A 19,504-nucleotide genomic window follows, 5' to 3' on the forward strand; every position below is an offset into this window, starting at 1 on the left:
GTTTTGAATATGATTTAAATGAGTTTCATTTGGATCAAATTTTCTCTTTGTTGTGAAGAAAATATATAATAATAATAATAATAATAATAATAATAATAATAATAATTTAATCTCAATAATGCAACATATATTTCAATTACACATCCAATTCAAAGTTACACCATATAAAAAGTGTTAATTTAGAAAATTTCTAACATTTTCCTATCAACCAAGCATAATTAAATATTCTAATTATTATCTAATTTTAAATTTTTTAAACTAATTTTATAATTAATTATTATGATAATAAATTCTTTTATTCTTAAAATTAATTTTACGAATATTCTTAACGTGAAAAAAAAAAATTTTAATTTAACATTATTATGAAATTAATAAAAAATAATATTTAATTTAACACTTAATAGCATTCTATTAGTAAATTAAGTCGTCTAAATATTTAATGACATTTAATTCTATTCAGATTGAGGTGAAATTCAAATCTATTCAAATAAAAAGAAAAAAACAAAAATCAAATATCTTATCAAAAAGTCTTGAAAAATCAAATACAAGATCCAAAAATTGAAATAAGAATCAAAGAAATTTCACATCAGCTGTAATGAAAAGGAAAATTTGATCAACATCATTCTCTATCAGAACAGATGTGGAATCTGACAGGCCTTATTAAAAATAGAAAGGGAAATGATCCTCAATTTTTTCTGCTGCAGCAGATATTTCTACTCAAAAAGATCAATACCCAAGCTCCAAAAGACCACATCATACAAGGAATATGAGCCTAATGGATCACAAAAGTCACTAAAAATCCAAAGGCCAGTGGGTGCACTTTGTCCTATTTAGAGTCCAAATCAGTTGTTATTACTTAAGTCTTAAGCCAATTTGAAGGTGAAGTGGAGCCAATGAGAAATTACCTCATCTCCTCATCCATTGAGTGGTTGTGAGGCAGCATCATATTCTGGTTATAAAGAACCAGGGGTTTATCAGCCTTAGTAATGAAGAAAAAAAAAATGGAATCTTAAGGAGAATGACTCTCTTCACGGGGGACCTAATGCAATGCGAGGTAGTTGGGCTTCTTTTCCTCAAGTAAGGGAGGAATCTAATAATGTAACTCAATAAAATAAAATAAAATAGTGATATCAATTTAATGAGATTTGGAGTCCTTGATACGGTTTAATGTTTCTTTATCTTGTAGTGTTTAGTTAAAATGGTTAATTTTACTCACCATCCTTAGATTTTGATTAAATATATCAAATTTTCGTTAATTTGAAATTTCATTAATTATTTCTCTTATTTTAAAATGAGACAAAAGGTGAATGTAAATTAAGAAAATAATAAAGGGATATTCGATGAAATTTCAAACCAAAATCTAAAGTTAGTAGGTTTGTTAGTAGGCTTAGGCTAAACTGATCATATATGGTTAGGAGTTCTAGCAAATAAAGAGATTTGATCACTCTTTCTAGGACCCGTTCGATACTGTAAAATAGAATCTATAGTAAGGAAAACACCAATCGAATGATTTTGAGGGGATATTTCATATCCTTAGCTTAGTCTCCAACAAAGGAAAGAGAAATCCATTCCGTGTGGGGAAGCTCAACAACTAGTTTATTTGGGTTATTGTACTCCTCAAATCACTAAGGTGGTAGTTTAATGAACCCTCATGACATTAAAATATGTTCATATAATTAAGAGGAGTTTATATATATATATATATAGTATCAATAACTTTTTCCTATATCTAATATAGGATATCACAACGCTCTTATGCAAACACGATATCCTTATTATGTCCCATAAGATTGCGAGGCTAAATAAATAAAAAAGTTTTATAGGTTAAAACAAGCTTTCATATTAGGGTCGATGATCGATTCTGATACCATTTGTGGTAATTTGCTTTCTCCTATGTAGATATTGTCTATTCTAGGACCAATGAGTTGTCATAACTTTAAATGTATCTACATAATCAAGATGGGTGTGAGATATCAGAATTGGTATTAGAGCATTGTGATATCTCACATTGAAGAGAGGAAAATTTTTCTATACATGTATAAACTCTTTTCAATCATGTAGACGTTAAAGTTGTAAGAATTTATCAAACCTAAAGTGGATAATAACTATCTACATAAAAGATAACATTACAAATGATAATAACTATTTTCATGAAAGATCATTATTCATTGGATTCAAAAAGCGCAATATCTATCAAAAAGGGAGAGAAGACAAAAGCATAAAGACACAATGTCTTATTGTTAAAACCCAAGTTAGTTGCAAAATTAGCCGACCTTGCATGAAATTGCTTATTATGGTTTATGAGGTAGACACGAACATTATAAGTCTTCCCAAAAAAAAGGAATATCATGACAAATTTGAAGATAGTTCTTTTAAGGCTTAGTCTTAATTTTGAAAATAATTCATAAATATTTTTCAAAAATAAAAAAGGGTTGACCGAGAACTTGAAGACAACTAGTTTGAAAGGCAAAATGAGAAAAGTATAAGACAAATTACCAAAAAAAAAATGAAAAGAGAAAAAAAAGTGTAAAAATATTTTAAGCTTAATAAAATTTCGTTTCCTATTTTATCCAATTTTATTTCTCTTGAATAATAAAAATTTAAAAATACATTTTAAAAAAATAGTTTATTATATTTTATTTTCTTCTTTGGTTTTCATAATGAGAAAAGTCAAGAGCCTTTTTATTTTCTTTTCATCTTCGGTCTCGGTACTCTTCTAGATGGCAAACGACACGGTGAGCCGTTGAACGAGCCTCCGCCCACTTTGTACGAGGGCCCAGCCAGAAGATGCGATTCAATTAAAAAAATAAAAATGGATATAATAAAGATTGACGGGAAGAGGGTTGGCGGGAATTTTATAAATAAACTACAAGAGGAACGGCGGCTCTGCTTGGAAAAATGGTAAATTATTGAAGTGATAACGCCATAACTTAGAATATGAGCCATTGGCTTATATGATGACTAAGTACAAATTATTGAATAAAAAAAGCAAGAAATGTCCAAGCTATAAAAATAAGACCTATGTTAAAGTATAAATAAATAAAACTTTTTTTATTATATAATGGTACTCAAATATTTTCATGTCATGATTGAGATATTACATTGACCCGAATTTTACAATAATAATAAGTATTATTATAAAAAAACTTAGAATATGTTTGTCAATATTTTTATTTGAAATATTTTTTTTTATTAAATATTTTTTCATAAAATATTATTAGTGATTTTTAAAAATTTTAAAAATATTTTCTAAAATTTATCCAACACTTAAATTTTTTTCAAAAACACTTTTTTCGAATTCTTTCCTTTCTACTCTTTTTTCAAGGGATTTTTTAGAAATGTAACACTAAAGATTTGAATATCTCCATTTGCATCTTTCCATATGCCTGATTTTTATTGGATGATAATGGAAGGCATATAATGTACCAAATATGAAGAATGATTTTCCTCTAAGCTTCTGGCAAATTGCAAGAGCTCCTTTCAAGCTTTTCTGGCCAAACTGACACAAAAGGCCCAATAACTGAAAAGCCCATTCCGCCCACATGGGGGACCATGAGCCAGCCCACGGTCCCATTCCAACTGAACTCTGATTGTGACTTGGGCCGCCAGGCCCTAACAAATTTTAAAAACCAAATCCCCGGCTGCTTGTCCGACACTTGAGTCAAACTTTGAAGCAAAGACTTCTTCCGGCCACCATCAATCCCATTCGAACAGTTAACTCCACTGCACCCGCGTAGCACCACACCCACCCCCCTTCCCCTCCCAGGCCACGCATGCCATGCACATGCACGTGTCTGATAATTACCGTTAATAATCGTGTCATCAGCTTTATCTTCTTTTTAAATATCTCGGGTCCCTCCTACAACGTGGACGCCATTTTCCACACCACCACTCTAGATGAACGGTCAAGATCAATCCTCGAATTGTCCCCACAAGCCCACATCAGTACCGCCCACTTGCTTAAACGTTCAAAAAGTTCAAAATCCAAGTCTCTTCAAGCCCTTTGCCATTTTGTACGTGTTTTAAGAGAGAGAGATGATAAGATTGAGAAGGAGATAAGAACCAAAGTCAGCATCCGGTGAAACCCAGAAGACACAATTTTTTGAAACAATTAGTAATAAAATAATAAAATATTTACAAAAAGGGGTCCATCCAATCTCAGCTCTACATGGGCCCCTTTTCATTTCAAATTTCAATTTTTTGAGCCGTTAATTTCAGATCCGAGGGCTGGGATTCAAACTTGAAAAAAGTGCGAATTCAAAATCGACAAGGAATTCAAAAACGTTTAGTTCATTTTGGCTTCTTATTGGATATTCTATTGTTTACTGCCTCTCTCTTTTGCCTTATTTACAACCAAAAACCCATCTTTTAATAAATAAAATCTCTACTTATTTTTTAAAGGAAAAAAATTATTTTATATCTATTTTTTTTCTTAATATCCAAAATTTAGCCCCCAAAGTGAAAATTTTAAAATAAAGATGGAGAATAATTGAAATGAAATTTGTATTTATGCATTAAATATAGTTTAATTAAATGGGGTCCAACAAATGGATAACACGCCACGAATTTGAAATAATTTCCCACGTAAGTTAACTATATTTTAATGACCAAAAACTTAAAGAAATTAGCTTAAGCCACGTGGACACAGTTCGGAAAACGAAATTTCCTACGTGACTGTTGTTACATTAAAAATAAAATTAAAAATTAAAAACAATTATAAAATACAATGAATATTAAAATATTACACGTCTAATTGGTCTAAACAATCTTGGTGCAAAAATATTAAGAAATTATAGGCAGTTCAAATGAATGTCATTCTTATTGCTTGCAATGGAAAACAACACCTTATAAAACATAGCCCCGTGTTGTAAACAAACATTAAAAAGTAAAATAAAAATAATAAATAAATAAAATAGCTTAATATTTAAAAATGGAAAAACGAAAACGTTTTTGTCAAGATTTTGAACCCATTGGGAAATTATTCTTGAAAGAATTATAAGCTTTTTATAAGTGTTGGACAAAGTTATAAATTTATTTTTTAAAAACTAGAGAATAGAAAAATATTTGCGAATTGTTCTTCAAAAATAAAAAAATAATTTTTTGACTAAGGCCCGTTTGGAAGATTTTAATGACTGTTTTAAAGAATAACTCTATGATATTTTGTATAATAGATATTTATTTGAGAACTTGGAATAGTTGGTTTTTTATATTTATATAATTATTTTTTTAAATAATTTAAAAAATAAATAAGAATAATTAAAATAAAATAAAATAAAACAAGTTCTAAAAAATTTATCAAATATCTTTTTGAGTTTGAAAAATAGTTTTTCTTTTTTTAAAATAAAAATTTATTTATTAAAGTAATTTTACTGTCTATATATACAATTGCTTTTATGGAATGTTTTGAGTAATAATCAAAAACATGAAAAATACTTTGAAATTTTTTACATTCTGTATAAATATACAATATTTTAAAACTTTTCTAAAAAAAAATTTTCTAGAATTTTTTTTTCAATGTGACTAAATAGGCACAACTCCTTGAAAATAATTCTTAGAAATAGCTTTCATCAAGCACTTTTCCTTAAAAAGTATAAAAAAAATTTAATTTTTTTAATGTTTAAATAATAAATATTTCTCTTATAAAAAAAAGGTTTTGAAGAAAACATTACGTGTAATAAAACTATAAAATTGCTCTCAAGCAGTGTCCAAAAATGAGGGAAATTTAGAGAGGGAAATGAAGAAGCAATATCCAATTTGACAAACAGCTGAAATTAAAATTATGGATGGGTAGGCGGCAGCCTTGCAGGCTGGGAGACTTGGGACATGGCCGAGTCTTAACGTTGATATGGGAATAGGAAGTCAAAGCCGTGAAGTTGAAGCTGCAGTTTCCCAAACCGCGTCTTGCTTATAAAAAGTCCAAAGCGGTGGTGGTGGATCTGTACACATTCCACACTCCTGAACAAAATAATATTAGGAATTTTCAAAATAATACAAAGGGCAGTTTTGGGAAGCTCAGTGTCTTTCTTTTATTTAAAGTCCAAGAGAAGGAGAGAAGAGAGAGAGAGAGAGAGAGAGAGAATACAGAGGAAAACAGAGAGGAAGTTTGACAACCCGAAAGAAGAAGAAGAATTATGGGAGATGTTGTGTTGTTTGTGGATGATTTTGAATTGAATTCTGCAGTTCCACACTGTAGAATCTGCCATGAAGCGGAATTCGAGAGCTGTAAGACCTTGGAGGCTCCCTGTGCTTGCTCTGGAACCGTTAAGGTAAAGAAAGAAAGGGGGTATTTTCTTGGTTTTGCTTTCGGAATTTGAGGTTTGGTGATTTTTCTGATTTGGGTTTTGTTTTTTTGTCTTTAGTTTGCTCATAGAGATTGTATACAGAGGTGGTGCAATGAAAAAGGGAACACAACTTGTGAAATCTGTCTCCAGGTTTGAATTCCTCTTTCCTTCTCTGTTTTTTGGAAGCTCTTTGTTTTGTGTTTTCTTGTTTTTGAAAGCAAAGAAATCAATCATCTGGGCTCTTCTGTCTGTTGTCTGTGCTTTGTTTGAAGTGGGTTTGTGTTGTTTTTTGTCTTGAACGATTCAAACTCTTGTTTTTCTTTGTTTTTTTTTTCCGTTTGTTTTGAATATTGGAGTTCTCAATGTTACCTTTTATTTAACCTTCCTTGAAGCCTAGTTCTCTTTCTCCTCTCCCTCCCTCTCTCTCTCTCTCTCTCTCTCTATACAAATAATTTAAAAAGTTAGACTTCTATTTTATTATCCAGCCTATTCTATTTAGGAATAATTTGCATTAAAAAAATCTTTTTATTTTTAATTTTTTTTCCGGCTTTGTTTCTGTTCTTTTTCAATCTTGTCTTGTTCAAATTTTCTTTGACAGTCCTTTTCACGCATTTGAATTTGAAAACTGAGGTCTAATCAATGAAAATGAACTATAAATTGCAGGAATATGAACCAGGCTACACAGCACCACCACCCCCCAAGAAGGCTCAGCTGGTTGATGTAGCAGTGACCATTAGGTATCTTTCCTCATTCACTCATACACAAATTATACCAAAAAGATATGATACTAAAAAAGAAAAACCCTTTTCAAAGTTTCTGAAATTGGAGCAATTGCTATTTTAGGATCATTTCTGCTGATGGGTATTGTGTATTTGTACATGGAGTTAGATGTTTGCTTGATGTTTTTCTTTATGGATTCTTTAGGGGAAGTTTGGAAATTCCAAGAAGACGGCAGGAGCTGGAGGACCCAAGAAGAGTGGCCATGGCTGATGGCCCTGAATGCACAGCAGCTGCAGATAGAGGTGCTTCTTGCTGCAGAGTAGTGGCTCTCATTGTAAGTTCTCTACATCATAACTTTTCTTCACCATTAATTTATGAAAAAGAAAACCCCATTTGGTGGAAACATGCCTTGTGGCTTACATACCTTTTCTAATAGATGAAGTTAGTTTAACAAAATGATGAGGAACACCTTCTGGATTAGCTTGGCCCAAAACGTAATGGGGAACCACTTTTTGACTACATTGACATGTGATATAAAATTCACAAGGAGTGTATTAATTGGATTATTCAAACCGCCCAAAATATTATCGGTAAACTGTACGGGTAGGATCGGTTGTTGGGGACAACCATGTGGGCCAGTATGATTATGGGACTCATTGAACCATTATTAATGGGTGGCACAACTACAATTCAAAATTTTTCTGGTATGAAAGAATTTATTCAAATGTTTTTTAACCATTTAAATTCTTAATTTTGCTGGCAGTTTACCGTCCTTTTGCTTGTGAGACATCTGTTTGCTGTGGTTACGGGCAGCACAGAAGATTATCCATTCACACTTCTAACAGTAAGTACCTGAATTTTCCTTCTTACAGCTACTTCAACTTTCCAATTATCATCTCTGATTGTGTTTGTTTGGTGAATTTTGCAGTTACTTATACTAAGGACTAGTGGAATTATTCTCCCTATGTACATAGTCATTCGAACAATTTCAGCTATTCAAAACAGCATCCGGGAACACTATTATGTAAGTTCTCCAGAGCCCATGCAATAGTTACTGCAACTAATCCATTCCTCTAGTCTTTTTTTGTAATTAGTTTATTTTTTATACAGCAGGATTCTGAAGATGAAAGCCCAGAAGAAGTAGACGATGAAGAAGATGAGGAGCAGCCACTTCATAGTGGGGTCTGAGTAGAGCCCTAATGTATTTTTCCCATGCCTTAATTCATTTGTACAAGAGCATAATATCTATGCTCCTCAGTTGAAACTCCCCCTTTTTTGGGTAAGTGAATAGAGTTTTCTTCAAAAGCAGCTTATGGAAGAAGGGATCAATCATTTACTGGCACCTTCATTAGTTTACTAGTTAAGTAAATGACAAATCTTATGGTAAGTAAACAAAAGAATAAAAACAACACCCAACAGCAATGCACATCAGTAGGATGAACCTTTTTAAACCAATTTACATTTTGCTTACAATTCAAGTCAGTTGGATCAACAGCCAAATTGGTGAATTGGTGGGGATGGCCAACAACCTCACCTTTTTTCTTTTCCTTTTTTCTCTGGCTGCAGTCACTTCATTAGATTCTAGCGTTCCATGGAACTAATTTCATAGGGGCCTCTCTTTCAATGGGACAAGAAACAATTAGTCTTGTGCCAACCGCATCGGTTCACCAGAAATCTTTATACAAATATAGCAATGTACAATTACAAAAACAATGTACACAATTGATACCCTTATAGATCCTGTGTCAATTTTACATCAAATGCTCTACCCAAAAATGCAATCAGTATATCTTCGGCTATGGCCCCAAATTTGATGCTTCCACTGTAACAGCTTGGTAGTTCAAAGCATCAAAGCCATAGATGCCCAACAAAGATGTTCTTGGAAATCTGAATTGAACTGTTAGTTCAGCCAGGATCCCCACTCCGCACCTTCATCTTTTCTGCTCATCAATCAATTCTTACATCAAAGATGGGCTACCAGTGCAAAATTTGTGTCCACTGAAACACTCTCATCTGTTTAATTCTGATCAAGAAATATTCTTGCTCTCTGCTGAAGGTCACTCAGCGAAGAAGCATGTATGTCCTTGAAAGACTTGTGGTAACTCAATTTTGCTACACCGTTAATCAAGCTTTGGATGAAGAATACCACATCATCTTCTGAATTTTGGGATGATAATCTTTCATCACATCCATCATCAGATCCCTTCCTGTGCCTACCATATATGCCCTCAATCTCTCTTGACTTAGCAGCAGCCTTTTGAAGTACAGAGTTAGGAAGTCCTGAAAGGTGTACCAGTAAGACACAGGAAATCTCATATATTAGTAAAAAAGACAACAATGACTGTAGCCCATGATTAGGCACATGAATTAAACAGCCATATCAGGAAGATTTATCACAAATTGGGTTAGCAAAAATTAATAGTCTGCTAATGTAAGTTCCTCAATAAGAGAAAAATAACAATAGAAAGAAACCTTACCAGCTAGCCGTGCAACATTGACGCCATAGCTTTTAGGGCATGCACCAGGCCTCAACCTGTAAAGAAAAGTTACTTCCTCCACGCCTCCAACTCCCTTTCCGACTTGACATGCCATATGGCATAGGGAGACCTATACAATGTGCACAACATGGAGTAAAAAAGTGGATGGATGATATCCTGAAAATCCCTAGGGTTGTAAGACCGAGATCAATAATAAAACTCATTATGGGTTATAATATGAGTATATTTGATTTGCACAGATGGTCATCTATGTTGCAACTCAATCATTATTTTCATTTGGCATCTAAACAAAGTAACTAATCAAAACACCCTCATTGTCAATGGGTTGGTGGTTGTGTAGACATAAATTACATCCCAGTTTTCTAAGGAAATTTACTCATCAGAGGAAACAAAAGCACACCTTGGAATTTTTTTTGTAGTCTACTGCTAATCGGTGATAGTGAGTAGAAAACATTCCTCGACACCGCACCTTATGAACAAAATGTTCAAGAACTGATTCCCTGCCAAGCATAAACTGACATCAGCAGCACATCATCTGGTGAATGCCTTAGAGATGCAAGGGGAGAAATGGTAGTAAAAAATTGCGTTGATTAGAAAGTGGATGCATGTTCAGATGGCACTTACGCAATTGCTTGTCCATCTGACGTTGATGTCCCACGTCCAAGTTCATCCAGTGCCACCAGTGAATTGCAGGTTGCTGATGTCTGCAATATTATAAAAAAAAAAATGTTCACTGCATGAAAATGCATCTATCTATATCTGCACACAATCTGTTTACCTATAAAAAAAGAATGTGATATGTAAAACATTTAGGCACCTGATACTGACATATTGTGTTTTGCTTGGGAGAGATCAAACTAAAATGCAATATATCATGAGATGGGAAATTGGAATGAAATGTGAAACAAGTACAAGAAAAATCTTTAATTGATCTTTACAAGCTTCTCAAAACATCAAGATACCATATACTTGGACCAGAAGCAATGGAACATTTAGTAATAAAAGAATTGAATTAGAAAAAGGAATCCCACCAGCATAGATGCAGTTTCAGAAAGCTCTGTTAAAAATGTACTTTGGCCAGCCATAATATTATCTTTTGCACCCATCCTAACAAAGATGCGGTCCACAGGTGAAAGCTCAAAGCTTTCTGCAGGCACATCAGCTCCCACCTAGGAAGGAACCAAAGGTGAAATTACCAAATAGATCAAGAGAAAAATCACCAAGTCAGAAAAACAAGAATCTTACCTGGGCCAAAATAACAGCCAAGCAAACTTGGCGAAGAAGAGTTGATTTTCCACCCATGTTTGGACCAGTGAGAAGGATAAAGCAGGCATGATCAGAACCACCAATAGTAATGTCATTGGGGACAAATGTACCCTTCCCTAAAGAATCACTCCTAAGAACAGGATGTCCTAAACTTTTTGCAGTAAAGCATGGCACTTCATTTGAATTGGATAACCCTGAGATCACTGGCCGGCATGTTGGTCCTTCATAGTAGTCATTTGCGATTGCTAAACTGATCAATACATCCAGTTCTGTGACATGTAACAACCAATTTCAGCAATGCAAACTGAACAGAGATTGGATTCAGAGAAATATATGCCATGCTTTTCCACTTTTATAATTGCTTCAACAAGATCTTGAATCCAAAAGTAATTATTTTTCCTATTTAATAATGGTGTTCAACACATAGAATGAAAACTGGAAAAGGAAAAAAGAAACAAAAGTAGCCATCAAGATTTTATCGCACTGAGGGCCAGGTTAGCATGCATGCATTTACACACCTACGTGCACACACACACAGAAACCAAAGCTAAGCACTAAGCTCCTACAAAACAAAATTGTCTGCACATGAAGATTGAAATAGGGGTGATAAACTTCTTACAGTATAGGTACTAGGTCCACATGATAAAGATAGCCATAAAACCAAGCCCCAATTCCATACATAAAAGTGAATTCATGCGAACCTGCAGTTGAAGAAACCAACTGTCTCCACTTATCATGATGTTCACAGAAACGACTGATCAACCTTTGTAAAATGCTTCTCAACTTAGACTCCTTTTCTGATTCAGCATGTGAGAGCTCTCCTAAGAACTTCTTAATGTTTGGAGTCCAGTACCGGAAGAATCCCTGCATGTGGAAAACAAGAATAAAAATAAAGGGCATTGCACTGCTCAAAATTCAGTGCAGGTATGTAAAGTTCATCAACCAGATGGTAATGCCTTGCAATTATTATTTCAGATACCACATCTTTTTTATTGCTTACCTTTTTGGATGATCGTAATTCATAATCCCGAGGAATATTCCCCCGCAAACTTTCTGGCACTTCTAAAAGGTATGCTTCTTTTCCAATTGTTACAAAATTTATCTGTAAAGGACCATCAGAGAATAGCAGCTGGTAAACATTTACAGGAACAAACATGGGAACATAGGTAGTTAAATATTAAACATCAAGACATATTCAAGCCAGTTCCTACTGATGCATCTCCAAGTAATTTCTGCTGCTCCTTTAAGTGCTTTTTCAACCTTAATTCAATCTCCTTGACTGTTTTACAGGCAGAGTCATACTCCTTATCAACTCCTTCATGAGGTATTATACGTCCAGAATTATTGGCTTCCACCCAATCAAAAGCTTCCTTGAAATGGTTTATAACTGAATGAATGTCAGGAAGACCTTTACCTGCACAAATGATTAAAAAATAAGAAGCCAAACAGGACTTTTGAATTTGGTTAACATAAAAGCCAACTGTACCAGGTGTTAATAAATGATGTAGTAGTCCAGATTCAACATTTTCCAAAATGACACCAAGAGAAGAGCATGCTTGTGTCATTAATTCACATCCACGTAGAGCTGATATAAACTCCTGGAGCTGTTTCTTTGCCGCATCCTCATAGAAAACTACCTTGTTTGCATTCCTTCCATTAGCTTCACTGCATTCCATCAATATTGGTGAACGGTAAATAATTTTACATAACAGTTAGCAAGTTTTCTAAAAAGTTTAATCTGTAAAAATATTTATGGCCAACCATTTGCCATTACCTGCTAGCAAAGATACGTGCAAGCAACCGCTCCATGTCTGGAAGCCTAGACAACTCTTTTCGAAATTCAAGTGCAGAAGGTAGATTAACTCCCTATAATGCAAGTTAATTATCAAAATATGTTCATATAGCAGTAACAGCACTCATGAGTCATGAAATTTTAATTAGTCCTTCAATAACGAAATGGAGGATTAACCCTCCAAAACTGAGGCATTAGCACCTCTTCATGACCCAGAGGTGTTTAAGATTTCATAGTTTCATAAATTGTGGTTCGAGGAGAAAACAATAACAACCATTCATAATTTCATAAGTTGTAGTCTGAAGAGAAACTAATAACAACCATTTTCTGTAAGCAGAAAAGCAAAGGAAAGGTTCTTCCACATTATTTTTTCATAGCAATAAATAATAAAGATTTTTGACCTTCTTCTTTGACAGGCTGAGAAAATAGATCTTGGCTATTTATTTGAACATTCAGATCCCATGTATCAAGTTCAGCAAAAACATGTGAATGCTTTGTCTTTTCATAAGATTCCCCAGCTGTTTTTACATAGGCATGCTTTCATAACATACCTTTTTTTGTCACATTTGTAACACCATTTCAATGTATGTTTCAACAAAGGTTTTCTAAGAACTAATTGATTTAAAATGCCAGAATTCAATGAACAGTCCAGCTAAGTTAATTCCCCTTGTTGATATAAAAAATAACAAATAAATAATGCGAAAAGAAAACTCACTTAATTGTGATTCCTAATTTTATTTTATTTTTTGATAGGCAAATAGAATCTAATTAAAGGTGCCAAACAAAAAAAGGGGTACACCCTATTTATGTAAGGGGTATACAAGATGCAAATTGGGATTCATGGAAATTCAAATTCTCAAACCACATGATTGTAGAACAAGCAATCAATACGGTTAAAATAAAATATTACAAGGAAATATTCTGACACGTAACTTACCCTCAGACCTGCCACAGCATCCTGGCGTTCCCTAATTGAATCCAAATGGTATAAAGGTCTTGCAAGCCATGTCTTCAGCAACCTCTTACCAAATGCAGTCACACAGTGATTTAGTTGTGCATAGAGAGTCCTTCAAAGACAAATAAATCACCTAAGACTAAGGCCAAAACCATATTGAATTTGACACATTGATGAGAGATAATTTTACCCTGATGAGTCTCCTTTTCTACTGTTCTCAAAAATCTCAAGGTTCTCCAGGGCAGCAGCATCAAGAACCATGTATGGCTTATGAAAGATATCACTAACACCAGAGTATGGAAATAACTCAAACTTAGCAAATCTAAGCAATGTTTCATCCATAAAAGCCTGCTTTAGATAGAAAAGAGTGCCCCCAAGGGCTGAAAGTGCAAGGCTGCCACTCTCGCCTGCATTCACCAACTTGGACAAAATGTCAGGTAGGCCCAAGGGATCTTCTTCAACAAAAGAACCCTTAACACTCAAATTTGCTTCATTTAAAGATCCAGAAACTGATAGATCATTGAAACATCTGTAGACACTCCTGATTTCAGAAACAGTTTTCTTAGAGTCCCAGAATTCTGAGATTGGAACCAGTTCATTTACTAAAGGGCTTCTTGTATGTCTCATCAGTGCTCTCTCAGTTTCAGGACTGAGAAGGTTAGCTGGTTTTATAATCTCTACAGGCCTTAGCTCAGATAATAGACAACACAGGGTGCTGCACTCTGAATCATCCCTGAACTGGTAAAAACAGAAGCACAGTTAGACAGAGAATACACAATGGTTATAAAAGAAAAAAAACCATTCCAGTAGAACAATTAATAGCTTTCAGAGACAAATGCATACAAACTAACAAAACCTACTTCTTGATTGTATAAAAACTATTGAGAAGAAGCAAGAACAAGTCCCACTGAGGATCATATGCATCTACAAACAGCAAAGTACAAATGTGGCAAAGCAAAAATGAAAAAGTTTGTGTTTGATGCTTGGGAAGGCCTTCATCTTAACCACATGAAACTCGTAGGCATCACTGATATTAATTTATATTCCATTTCATCTCTATTGAGAAATGAAGAAATATATTTTAGGTTGTGGTGGTGGGGTGCGTGCAGCACACTCGATGTTGAACAGTCTAGATTTATACCTGTCCAAGAATAATCCTGCTTGTAGCAACATCAACTACACAAACACCAAAACTGCGTTCTTCAAACTGACAGCTTTCAGTTACTGCCATAAGGTAAGAAGCATCAGGGTTGGCTGATAGCATCTCGCCTTCAGTTAGTGTTCCCTTTGTGACCACTGCACATATTTCACGTTTCACAACCTTCAAAAACAACAAAACGTGTTAACTACTAATCTTTTTTCTTCCTGCCTACCATGAGAAATACCAAGTAAAATAACATACAAAACTAAGCGAGGAAAAGTTGAAGTTTTCAACATTGCTTTGATTCCATAATACAAAAAGAGGAAAAGAAGATATAACCATTATAAACCCTGGATTAAAATCCAGTTTGATTGATGAGGGAAGGTACCAACCACAGATCAAAGAGCTATTCAAAAGCATCAGAAAACACCATCCAGAAAAAGGTTTGCCCATATATGATAAAAATCATCCCAACTGTTTCCTTAGGTGGAAATTTCAAGCCTATACAGTAGCAGAAAATAACAATTTATGCCAAAAAAGGGAAATAATCAGGGATCTTAGACAGACCTTGTCCTTAGAACCCTTCTCTTTGCGACGAAGCTCAAGCTGCTCAGGTGTTTCTGTTTGCTCTACAACAAGAACACGATAACCCTGCACTGTCCAAGGAGCTCCAGTAAGAATTCTTGATGAAAATGGGTTCATGAAAGAAATAGAGGTGCTCTAAAGCCAATGGAAAACAATTCTAATTTGAGATAGAAAATATGTAATAGGATCAACCTTTCTAGCCAATTTCTCAACATTTATTGAGAAGTTTTTTTCTGGAAATCCACAATGAGGTTGTCCCCCCTGACAACACAATTAGGTATCAACAATCAATTTACAAAGAAAAGATTCATTTACTAAAGAAGCAGAGTTTAGAATGTGAAATTTTCTCGGTTTCCCTATAAAATAGAAGCATACCAATTGCACTCAAACTGATTGAATACCTTCATATATTGCAAATCAAGCTCTTTTGCTCCTATATGCGCATCCATTTCAAAAAGTTCATAAAACTTGCCCATCTGTTTGAACAAAGATAAAATATTATCATTTAATTGCACTAGTGACCCTGACAAGTTTATGATAGTTTAGCTTTATTTATCTTATACCTTGAAAAAAATAACCTTGTCCATATGCCTTGACTTAAACTCCCACCATTGTCTCTATATAACAGAAAAAAAGGCCATTAAATTAATAAATCCATGACAAGGAGAACTTCAATGACTTTAAGCAGTTATCATCTGAAACCAATTTACCTGGCCACCTGTTAAATTCTTTAAAAAATTAGGAGGCAAGTAAAGAGTTCTTGGATCATAATTTGCATCTCCAGGACATCTTCTTTTAGCATCCTTGCGTTCTCTGTTTCAAGATGTATGAACTTAAGAACATAACAAATGAGATTGGGCTACCTAACTGAAATCCAGAGCATGCAACTATTTTACAAGGCAATAAAAAAGGAAAATACACACAATAAATCCACATGTTTTCCTCTTCTCAAATAGAGGGATCAGCATAGTTTAGATACCAAAGTCCTGAACTACATAATCCTACATGCCCATACTTTGATTTATGATGGATAAATTTGACAGGTAACACATTGACTAAACCGGAACATGTAAGCTGAGTTGCCTTTATGTAGGGAAGCAATCTTCGATTTCCGTATTCTCTCAAAGCTGCCACATGGTGCAGACATGCAAGAGAGGACACTCATAAAAGCTGAACATGCAAAAATAACTTACCCCCCAAGGAAGGGCAACTTCTCTGCTTCACGTGCACCAAATCTTTCTAAGGCATCGCCTGGTAGGACATTGTCAAGGATGTCTGAAGCCTTCCTGCCTGTAGCAAAGCATAATCAAGTTCAATAATCATTACAACATCACCCAAATATTAGTTTTCACCTGTGTATGGATTACATAAATATTGGATTCGTTGGAACAAGAAAATACAAAACCAGAGCAGAAATAATGTAGTATGCCAATGAAGAAGTTTGTGAGAGCTGAAAAGTACAAACTGCAAGGTACAGCCCACAAATTTTAAACAACAGCTCAATTTTTTTCCATTTCGATCATGTAATAATTCAATCGCTGTTGTTCTAAAACATAGAAGCTTCATACAAAAATCCTCAGTTGAAAATTTGCCCGAATCCCACATAATGGGACCATGAATAACGAAGTTGAATTGAACAGCCTTACCTAAAAAATAAATTCTCCGATAACACATGACACCAAACAGCCTCCACTAGAGGCTAGCTATCAACTCAACCGAACACAAACTTGGAATCAGTTTTAAGTAATGCTCTCAAATGGTACATTTTTCACCTATAATAAATGTCCTTCTAAAAAAATGGAAAATAAAAGAGAAAACCAATTACTTACTCTCAGCATTCTTCATAGGCTCTACTGAGGAAACTTTAAATGTATTCTTCTCCGCTCCTCCACTGCTCTTTCTCCTCTTACCAGAACCCATTGTTCCTTCTCCAACCGCCTTCCGCTTCTTCGGATCAACCTTCTTACTTTGCCCTTTTTTGGGGCCCTCAACTTCCTCTTCTTCATCCTCCTCTTCCTCAAATTCAACATCTTCCGAATCATCTTCAACCTCCTCCCTTCCCTTACCCTTTCCCCAATCTTCATCACTCGAATCATCACCACCACTCTCCTCCTCCACATTGGCTTCCCCGACGGGAACCACCCCCTTCTCAAAAACCGAACCCCGACGCAATCGACGAAGGCTTCTGCCTTTATCCTCCACCCACTCGATCTTCTCCTTACCAAGATCAAGAGTCTCCTCATCGGCATCATCGTACTGAACCAAATGCTCGCCGGTTAGCTCATCGAACGATTTCACGCAACCCACGTACCAGCTCTTATCCAACGGCCAGTAAACCTTGACTCTCCTGTTCACAACCTCCTCTCCGTACGATTTGCTTCCCGTAACCGGCGTTGAAGGAGAAGTGGTCTTAGATGGGCCGATCACTAAGAGCGGCTTTCTAAGCTTGGCTTGCACAGGTGAAGGAGTCGTCGGACTAGGGCTGGGGCTAGGGCTAGGGCTAGGTTTAGGGTTAAGGTCCTGTTTGGAGAGAACAGGCGAAGGAGAAGGAGAAGATGAAGTTTTGGAGAAGAACGCTGTAATTTGGCTTTGCTGGTTCACCAGTGGCGATCTTCCATTGCTCATACGACGTGTTGGAGCCATCGAAGCGAGAGACAGACACAGGGAGAGACGAAGTAGTAAAGCCGTGTAGATGACCTGTGAGTAGGGTCTACAAAAAGGCGATGAGTAATCGGATTTTCCCGGGGAAAAATGTTAGGGTTAAGAGAAGTTTGGCGGGAATTTATGGCAAATTCCGGGAAAATATAGTTTGGGTGCGAAGCGTTTGGCGGGAACTGAATGGTCGGGTGTGATTTTATGGGATTAATGATGTTTTGTAATATTTGTTTAGTAAGGGTAAGGGAAAAAAAGGACATTTGCATTCTTATGTTATTGCTTAGGTAACAAAGCCTAGCAATTGTATTATGGTGTGATCATCCATCCCTCCAATTACCTTTGTTCTTGTCAATCATAACATGTAGGAGGGTTCTTCTGATGCACCATTGAGGAGTTTGGTCATACCCTTATTTGTATAACTCTCATCTTAATCATTACCTTGGTTTATAAGATTCAAATTCTTGATAACCTCCATGTGTTTTAACCATCTTCTTGCGAATTAAATTATGCCTCATTTCATAGAGAACCAAGTGAAAGTTAAGATGTTATCATTGCATTGAGATTATAAGTAGATACCTAATAGTGGTTTTTACACCTCATGGAAAGTGAATCCATATGTTGGATAACTCATTGGTTAGTTCATGACTACGAAATATCATTTAAAAACTATATATATATATATAACCTATAAATTATATATTTATGATCATTTATTAAATTATTAATTGATAACTTTTTTGATAGTTTAATAACTGATATAGTTATAAAAATACTGGTTAAAACGACCTATGTTCCTAGAACACGAAAAGAAACATTGATCAAGATGGCATTTAAATATTATAAACTTTTTATTTTATTTTATAATAAAATATAGTTAATTTACATTTTTAATAAATTTCAATTGGTCAAATATCATTTAAATCATGTTAAAATTGTGAGCTATTAGTTTAAATGAGATTTTTTTATTGGTTTTCAACTAATTACAAAAGTATAGATAATACTTTAATTTGTTTATTTATTAATTTAAACCATATTTTCCAACTAATAGTCTATAGATGATAATGACATACATTATCTGTTGTCCAATTAATGATTAAAAGTTCTTTATTCTTTATTTATGGTAACCAACTTAGTATATTGGTAAGAGCATGATTTTGTTACGATGTTAAGTTAGTCATTCAAATATTTTTATTATTGGTATTTCCGTACCATACCCAAAATCCATCTGACAACCAATCGCTAAAATTTTGTTATTAGAGATGAAAAATACTTTTTTCAATTTCTTTCTTTGACTTGTTTAAGCTGAAAGCTTCACATTATTTAAATCTATACCTTTAAAATTAATCAAACTTACCATTCTAACCCTTAAAAGCACTTCCTATCTTAAAAAAAAGGAAATCATAAAATTTACATTTGAATTGAAAAAGTAAACCTACTTTCTTCAAAATAATAATAATAATAAAAGAAGACACCTTATTCCTCATTAAATGGGAGAATCTGGTGCCAACCTTTATATTTCATTGTATTTACAACCCAAATCTCCATTGATACATTTAATTACAAGGTTATCTTCTTCCCTCCTCTTAGGTGGAAAGACTATTCTACCCTTCA

At 34.4% G+C, this 19,504-nt stretch overlaps 2 protein-coding genes across 3 annotated transcripts; one reads left to right on the forward strand and one right to left on the reverse strand.

Moving 5' to 3' along the window:
- The first annotated feature begins 5,856 nt into the window (after positions 1-5,856).
- Positions 5,857-8,306, forward strand: LOC100260678 (uncharacterized). 2 transcript variants are annotated; one of them, XM_010653934.3, is made up of 7 exons: positions 5,857-6,266; positions 6,360-6,431; positions 6,945-7,018; positions 7,206-7,335; positions 7,765-7,845; positions 7,930-8,025; positions 8,112-8,306. In XM_010653934.3, the coding sequence occupies exons 1-7, from the start codon at positions 6,132-6,134 to the stop codon at positions 8,187-8,189; spliced, it is 666 nt and encodes a 221-aa protein (XP_010652236.1). In that variant the 5' UTR covers positions 5,857-6,131; the 3' UTR covers positions 8,190-8,306. The 2 variants fall into 2 exon arrangements, with proteins under 2 accessions (XP_010652236.1, XP_002275880.1); XM_002275844.4 differs by having other exon boundaries at positions 5,859-6,266; positions 8,115-8,306.
- A 340-nt stretch (positions 8,307-8,646) lies between these two features.
- LOC100255608 (DNA mismatch repair protein MSH6) lies at positions 8,647-18,285 on the reverse strand. Its single transcript, XM_002275894.4, has 21 exons — positions 17,068-18,285; positions 16,432-16,528; positions 15,949-16,051; positions 15,802-15,855; positions 15,640-15,714; positions 15,431-15,499; positions 15,221-15,304; positions 14,654-14,833; positions 13,703-14,250; positions 13,495-13,624; positions 12,540-12,631; positions 12,252-12,430; positions 11,977-12,179; positions 11,766-11,867; positions 11,467-11,629; positions 10,745-11,034; positions 10,531-10,668; positions 10,124-10,203; positions 9,900-9,999; positions 9,479-9,608; positions 8,647-9,281 (listed from the first exon to the last, which is right to left on the reverse strand). Exons 1-21 carry the CDS (start codon positions 17,879-17,881, stop codon positions 9,019-9,021), a joined length of 3,894 nt encoding a protein of 1,297 aa, XP_002275930.1. The 5' UTR covers positions 17,882-18,285; the 3' UTR covers positions 8,647-9,018.
- Between the last annotated feature and the right edge of the window lie 1,219 nt (positions 18,286-19,504).

The sequence above is a fragment of the Vitis vinifera genome, chromosome 7 (assembly GCF_030704535.1).
Source record: "Vitis vinifera cultivar Pinot Noir 40024 chromosome 7, ASM3070453v1".
In the NCBI taxonomy this organism is placed as follows: Eukaryota; Viridiplantae; Streptophyta; class Magnoliopsida; order Vitales; family Vitaceae; genus Vitis; species Vitis vinifera.

What these genes read in the sequence shown, in the direction of transcription:
- LOC100260678 (XM_010653934.3), top strand. Translation starts at nt 6,132, where the DNA reads ATGGGAGATGTTGTGTTGTTTGTGGATGATTTTGAATTGAATTCTGCA. An exon ending in ATCCATTCACACTTCTAACA is followed by an intron (nt 7,846 to 7,929) that starts GTAAGTACCTGA and finishes TGAATTTTGCAG; the next exon opens with TTACTTATACTAAGGACTAG. An exon ending in GCATCCGGGAACACTATTAT is followed by an intron (nt 8,026 to 8,111) that starts GTAAGTTCTCCA and finishes TTTTTTATACAG; the next exon opens with CAGGATTCTGAAGATGAAAG.
- LOC100255608 (XM_002275894.4), bottom strand. Translation starts at nt 17,881, where the DNA reads ATGGCTCCAACACGTCGTATGAGCAATGGAAGATCGCCACTGGTGAAC. An exon ending in ATGCTGTGGCAGGTCTGAGG is followed by an intron (nt 12,632 to 13,494) that starts GTAAGTTACGTG and finishes CTTGCATTATAG; the next exon opens with GGAGTTAATCTACCTTCTGC. An exon ending in GCACGTATCTTTGCTAGCAG is followed by an intron (nt 12,431 to 12,539) that starts GTAATGGCAAAT and finishes GATGGAATGCAG; the next exon opens with TGAAGCTAATGGAAGGAATG.